The sequence below is a fragment of the Lactuca saligna genome, chromosome 1 (assembly GCF_052625555.1).
Source record: "Lactuca saligna cultivar CGN05327 chromosome 1, ASM5262555v1, whole genome shotgun sequence".
NCBI classification, from domain to species: domain Eukaryota; kingdom Viridiplantae; phylum Streptophyta; class Magnoliopsida; order Asterales; family Asteraceae; genus Lactuca; species Lactuca saligna.
The window spans coordinates 111,704,264-111,711,447 of NC_136417.1; the positions used below are offsets into that span (position 1 = coordinate 111,704,264).

The 7,184-nt window shown below is 34.6% G+C and overlaps 1 protein-coding gene and 1 pseudogene across 1 annotated transcript; one reads left to right on the plus strand and one right to left on the minus strand.

Moving 5' to 3' along the window:
- The first annotated feature begins 700 nt into the window (after window positions 1-700).
- Window positions 701-5,198, plus strand: LOC145010535 (myosin-11-like; annotated as a pseudogene).
- Window positions 5,199-5,275: 77 nt separating this feature from the next.
- Window positions 5,276-6,980, minus strand: LOC145010539 (stromal 70 kDa heat shock-related protein, chloroplastic-like). The gene is made up of 3 exons (XM_078969067.1): window positions 6,951-6,980; window positions 5,619-5,866; window positions 5,276-5,516 (listed from the first exon to the last, which is right to left on the minus strand). Exons 1-3 carry the CDS (start codon window positions 6,978-6,980, stop codon window positions 5,276-5,278), a joined length of 519 nt encoding a protein of 172 aa, XP_078825193.1.
- Between the last annotated feature and the right edge of the window lie 204 nt (window positions 6,981-7,184).

Here is a 7,184-nt window from a genome sequence, read left to right on the forward strand (position 1 = left end):
TGAACCTAGATGGGTAGATGCAATGCATGAAGAATTGCACCAATTTGAAACACTTGGTGTTTAGAAGTTAGTTGAGTTGCCAAAGGGCAAGAAGTCTCTTGACACACGATGGGTTTATCGCAATAAGCATGATGATTCAAGGGTTATTGTGCGAAATAAAGCTCGATTGGTGGTTTGTGGGTTTCGAAAAGTGGACGGTCTTGATTATACTGAAGTTTATGCTCCAGTAGCTCGCCTGGAGGCTATTCGTATCTTCCTAGCATATGCTTCTTACATAAACTTTACCGTTTTCCATATGGACGTCAAGACCGCCTTCTTGTATGGCAAGGTGAAGGAAGAAATCTACATTTATCAACCCCCTGGGTTTGTTGATTCGAAGTTTCCAAATCATGTCTATAAGTTGGATAAGGCATTGTATGGGTTACATCAAGCTCCTAGAGCGTGGTATGCAACCCTAACAAAGCACTTGCTCGAACATGGTTACTCTCATGGCACTATCGATCAGACCTTGTTTATCAAGCACTTCGAAAAGGACCAGATACTCGTAGAAATCTATGTCGACGACATTGTCTTTGGGTCAACCAGTCCGCAGCTTTGCAAAGAATTCGAAGGTGTAATGAAGAAACGGTTCGAAATGAGATCATTGAGGCTTCAGGTTAAACAGAATTCAACCGGAATCCTGCTACATCAAGCCAAATAGATGGAGGATATTCTTCAGAAGTTCGAGTTTCACGATGCTAAATTTGCTTCTACATCGATGGTTGAACGACCTCTTCTGACTCCAGATCCTGAAGGTCAATCCGTAGATCAGACTCACTATCAATCGATGACCGGATCGCTGATGTATCTTACTGCAAGCCGACCTGACATCATGTTTGCATTTTGTCAATGCGCACGCTATCAGGTTAATCCTAAACTTTCACATCTTATTGTTGTCAAAAGAATTTTTCGGTATATCAAAGGGAGCCCAAAATTGGGTCTTTGGTATCCGAAGAATTCTGAATTTGATCTTTATGCTTTTACTGACAGTAATTATGGATACTGTGAGCTTGACAGGAAATCAACCTCAGGAGGATGTCAGTACCTAGGTGACAGACTACTTTCGTGGCAATGCAAGAAGCAACACACTGTCTCAACTTCCACAACAGAGGTGGAATATGTTGCTTCATCACCTTGCTGCTCTCAAGTTATCTGGATCCAACATCAGCTGTTGGACTACGGTTTGAATTATTTTGAAACCCACATTTATTGTGATAACGAAGCTGCCATTCAAATTGCCAAAAACCCAAGCACATCGACATTAAAATTCAATTTATCAGAGACTGTTCTGAACAATCGCTAATCCGGCTGGAACAGGTCCACACTGATAATAATGTGGCGGACCTATTCACAAAACCATTTATCAAAGCTCGCTTCGATGTGCTTGTAGGATTTCTGAAAATGATATGTTTTGAGGATTAACTTTTTTTTATTTTTATTTTTTTCCTCAACTCAATTTTCAATTTTATTTTTTTAATTTTATTTTTCATTTTTCATTTTATTTTTAATTTCCTTTTGTTTCTTGTTTCCTTAGGATAAATTAAATTTGCGCATTTTGTTTTCTTTTATTTTACTTTTTGTTCTCACCGATGCACAAATTTAGCAGGAGAAATAATCAAAAATCCAAAAACAATAGAAAATAAAAATAGAAATCCAAAAACAATAAATAACCAGAAAACATAAACAAAAAAAATTATTGCTGACAGTTTCGTTTGTAGGTGTTGTGATGGGAAATGAAATTAGCAAGTGATAACGGGCAATTTGTATCGACGTAATGTACCTAAGTTGAATCGTCTCCGCTCTGTGCTCGATACGCTGGTAGACACGAAAGATTTTAAATGGGCTTGATTAGGGAAAGTTGAAGTTAATGAATTTAAGGACTTGACAAACTTTGACCTAGTTAGATCCGTTTAACCTGATTTCACGACGCTCGGATAGGTTGAGCAGGGAGACATACATGAGAATCTACCGGTCACATTAAATAACTCGTATTTAGAACTGTGGATTCATTTTTCCTCGATGTACGGATTCTGTCCTTAATCCCGGTTGGATGGGGCGACTGGTAATTCGGATAAATTAGGTCTGTAGAAAATTGTTTTTTTTCTTTCTGTCTGTTAGTCATATGTTGCCTCCTCTGCGTGATTGGGAGATCAGACCTGGACTGTAACATATGCAACTCTATCTCTCTGCAAGTTATATATATATATATATATATATATATATATATATATATATATATATATATATATATATATATATATATATATGAAATTCTTATTATCTGTTAGCGATATGATGTCTCCTTTGTGTGACTTCCAATCCGACCTGGTACACAGAGTATATGCAACCTTCTACTTCTCAATCCCTTTAAAATAATAAGTTATAGAATTCTGAATCTATCTTCTCTCTAAATGATTGTCTGCTCACCCGGTGTAAGGAGTACTCTAGAAGTTCTTGATGACTGGGGCATCCCAGGAAGTGGGAAACACGTTCTAGTACACTTAAAATGGAACACATACAGATTGTTTGTAGATCTCGCTGCTCGATTTAGCTGGACAACAATATCTCTGGTTGTAGTCACTTAAATGGTCATAAGGTAAATTTATTTAAGATTTAGGACCAATCATGATAATAAAAGTTATAATTAGATATATGCGTGAATCATGTCATTGGTAAAATTGTCCAAAAACTGTCACAAATTTTTCGTGTTTAAGTGGACTACAATACTAGTGATCGATCAGACGAAGATGTGAAGATAAGGGCACCGACATGTAGAATAAGACTGTCCAAAAACTTTGATCCCTGAATCACAAATTTAGTTACAATAGTTAATTTTTTGTGATTTTATTTTAGTTGAAGTTAAATTATTTATTTTTAATTTTAATTAATTTTAATTTTTTAATTTTATTTTTAGCAATTAAATTTTTTTAAGTTGTTTTATTTTTTTTAATTTTAATTTTACTTTTATTTTTGTACAAAATTAAGTTTTTCGTTATTTATTATTATTTTTAATTTTTTCCTTAGTTAAACTAATCCTCAGAAAGTTTTATTTAAATTTAATTGTGCTGGAATTTGCTAAATATTGGGTAGTTATTAGGTAAATGGTAAAGAAAGGTAAATATAGGGGTTTACTGCCAGAATCTCCTCATTCATGAGATTCCGGTAACAAACACTCTCGTCACTCTCTCTCCCTTCAAAAAAAAAATTCGTCAAATTTCGCAAATCTGATTCAACAATCTCGTAGGTAATGAGTTCTAGATCATAAATATATATTTTATTGCGTGTTTCACCGTGTAATTTGAGCTAAAATCGAAGAAAAAGGTCTGACGGAGCTTACGGCCGTAAGCTTGGGCCATAAACTCCGTTCTAAGGCCGTAAATGCAATTTAACTGTAAATAAATTACGACCGCAAGCATCTATTGATTATTGTGTTGTTTTAGACCATATTATCTTGATTAAATTTTTGTTTTTCATGTGTTGTGCAAATTCGATGTTCATCGAACATTGAAACCAAGTGGGTCAGCATCTAGAATGGCCCCACAAAGTTCTCGATCATCAGCTGCTCTTTTTGGGAGGGTGACTTCTGTAATGGTTAACTATTTTGGAATTTGATTCAACATATATATAATACATATACTAAAATTAAAATTTGATTTTCTGGTTAGAGTTTCTGTGGGACCCCTCAAGGAATCGAACTTCCTTCGTTTTTGGATGGTGATTTGAGTAGTGGAGTTGAAGGTGGTTATACCAAAGTGGAAGTCAAGTATCCAACTTTTCTTTTTAAGCAACGGTTAACAACATATGTTGAAAAGATATATGGAACATTTTGAGATAATTTGAAAAAAGAAATATCCCTGTTACTCAGGATGTGTATTCAGGTAGCTAACGACTTTAACATTTTTACTTAATCTATTCATGTTAAGTAATTAGCAGTGGACTAAATGGTCATTTCACAATTCACACTGAAGTCACCGACAATTTCGAGAGCCAGCCTAGCGAAAGGATCATCGTGTACGGTTTCTAGTTCAGCTCAACAGACACTGATTGCTCATTGGCAAGGAATTATGAAGAGTCTTGGAAGTTTCTTGAATGTTCTAAAAACAAATAATGTTAGTGTGATTTTTGTTTTTGTTTTTCTATTTCTAACCTTTTTTGTGAAATGCTTTTAGGTTCCACCGGTTTTGGTGCCTAAAGTTTTCTCACCAATATTCTCGTTTGTGAATGTTCAGCTATGTAACAGGTATATATTTAGTTTTTGTAGAGTGTATTCTTTTTTGATGTGAATTTATGATTCTAGGCCTTCGGGCTTTTTTTATTTTTTTTATAAAATGCAGTCTATTTTGGGACGTGAGTGCTATTCGTTTAGCAATGGTGAGTATGTGAGAGCGGGATTGGCTGAACTAGACCACTGGTGTTTTAACGCAGCTGATGAGGTAATTCTGGAGTGATATATTCTTTCACTAGAATGGAATTAAGGATTCCATTCCATCCTCGATTCCATCATGCCAAACACTATTTTGTATTCTTATTTGCTAAACAAAAGGACTGAGGTATTCAGGTTCTGCTTGGGATGAAGTAGACCACTGGCTGAAGTAGACCACTAGTTGAACTTGAAGCTGCATACAGTCAGCTTAGTGATCTGTTGATCTTCATTAGTGTCTTTTCACCAATCTTGTCCCAAAATTTTGTGTTGATTTGTATAATATGTGAATTCAATGTATAGTTTTAACTCTACTTCTAATTAGTATTTTTGTATAATTTTAGAAAACGGAAGTAGCCTTATCAAGTTTCTAGTGGTTGCAGGGGCTACCCTTTGACAAAAATAAAGCAAGACAACTTGGGATTTTAGTGAAATCAGACGAAGTCTATGCCTATCAAGTTTTTTGGATAAAACCCATTCATCCGTATGGGAGTATTTGGAGATATAGCCTAGTGGTGACGCTTGGGACTTTATCAAAACGATGGATTGTCCCAGGTTGGTGCTTTGGTTGGATAGCAATAACCGATCCTACTGGCATTCTTCACAAAACTGGGGTTTTCTCTCTTCCTTTTTTCTTTCTTGCCTGTTTCTTGAAAATTTATCATATTTTTTGTAGACATCTAGAGCACATATCAAGTTTTCCTTTTGTGGTACATTTATGATCGTGTTAGATTTCTAGTTCCATAAAGAGTTGTCTTGAGTTAACAGCGGACCCACCCACTGTAATTCAGGTATAAGATTCAACAGTCTTCGATCTTAATTTAGGGCAGCCACGGCATCTATTATGGTCTGTGTTGACCCACCCGATATGGCCTCCTTCAGCAACCCAAGCTTCTCCTCCACCTTCTCTTTCACTGTAGCAAGAACCTTCACTCCCAATTCTTTTAGCTGTTTCTCTGTCTGGTAAACCACTGAATCAGCTTGGTTCTTTGTGTCTATGGCTTCTCTTTTTTCCTTGTCTTCTTTCTCAAACTTCTCAACTTCATTCACCATTCTTCTTACCTATTTCATCAAATTATATAATATATTTAGCCAAGAAAACAAATATAAGTGAAAAAGAAACAGAGCCTACATTACAATTTACAATAATATTAAATACCTCATCATCAAGAGTGTGCTAGCACCAGTAATGGTGATATATTGCTTATTTCTTGTACCCTTTTCAATGATAGTGACAGACAAAATACCATTTGCATCAATGTCAAATTTGACTTCAATTTGTGGGACCCCACGTGGAGCACGAGGAATTCCATCCAACCAGAAGCTTCCAAGAGACTTGTTGTCTCTAACGAATTCTCTCTCGCCTTGAAGAACAATGATTTCAAATGGAAGCCTTCCAGGTCTGGTCTTTTAACATTTTTGGTCGAAGGGCAATTTTTTCATTTTTCTTAATGGATGAATAAAGTATGATGCAAAAAGATGAATAAAAACTAATTAATCAAAAGGCCTATAGAGTTGCTGGTTCACTCTGCTTAGCCACTAGAGTTGGTGAGGATATGATCGTTAACAGGTTAGTCAAGTAATAATAATGATTAACGAGTTTGGTATTGACTACTTTTTTAAACCTCAAGGGATGGAAGTGAAATATTCTGATTTAACTTTTATTTTTTGGAAATTGTGAAGTATGAAAGAGTATGAAGAGAGGGCACTGTATCTTGCTTTAAAACGGTTGAAACTTGATGAGTTGAAGGAACTCAATTCCATTCATTTTTTTATTTTTAAAAGACAATTTAATTAAATAGATGAAATTCTTGAAATCTAATGTTTGAAGGATTTTACCATATATTCCTAGTGAAGGGTGGATGAAATTCAATTCCATTCATTTTTTTTATGAAAGACCAAAATACCCTTATTTCTATATAATAAAAGACAAATCACCCTGCATCATATATGATAAAAAACCAAAATACTTTAGTGAATCTATACTCTGATATAAAAATTTTGAATTACTTAATTTTTATTTTTGAACTTCATTTTATTATGATTTGATTCCTTTGAATAATAACAACCAAACTGTGAACCTTAGAATAATAACAACCAAACTGTACATTACAGGAAGAATTGTTGAGGGATCAGGCAAGACAACACTTGCTTTGAATGTAATCAAGGAAGCTCAAAAGCTTGGAGGTGCGTTCCAATGTTCTTTAATTCCACATATAAACAATGTTGATGTTTCACATTTTATGATGATTAAAAGTTATTTTTGGTAGGTTTTCGGTAGTCTTTGTTGATTTTTAACTAAAATATATTACAAATAATTTCGAGCAGTTCAGGTGGTAATCTAGAGTGACTCTACTCATTATCTTTCATATGCTCTCATACCTTCTCATCCTTCAGGTGGATTTTTTTTTTCAGCCATGTATTTTGATTTAAGGGTTTATGTCACATTAGATATTTTACCAATTTAGTTTTTATGTAGGGAGTAGAAAACGGGGAACTTTTCTCCTTCAAAATTACCCATGGTAAGTTTTTTATTACTTTTAATCAATATTTTATGCCCATAAAGTCAACATATTGACCACACTTGTTGTATCTGAATCAGGTTCTAGCTGAAGAAGCATCTGAAGGACTTTTTGTTTTTGATAAACTAAAATTAGCTCATTGCTAAATAATCTTCACTTTCCTCTTATTTAATCGGTGCTTATTATAACTTTATAAGTTGCTT

Coding starts and splice junctions, on each gene's coding strand:
- LOC145010539 (XM_078969067.1), bottom strand. CDS start 6,980: ATGGGTAATTTTGAAGGAGAAAAGTTCCCC. Junction 5,867..6,950: donor TTGAAGGAGAAAAGTTCCCC/GTTTTCTACTCC, acceptor AAATGTTAAAAG/ACCAGACCTGGAAGGCTTCC. Junction 5,517..5,618: donor AGCACACTCTTGATGATGAG/GTATTTAATATT, acceptor GAAATAGGTAAG/AAGAATGGTGAATGAAGTTG.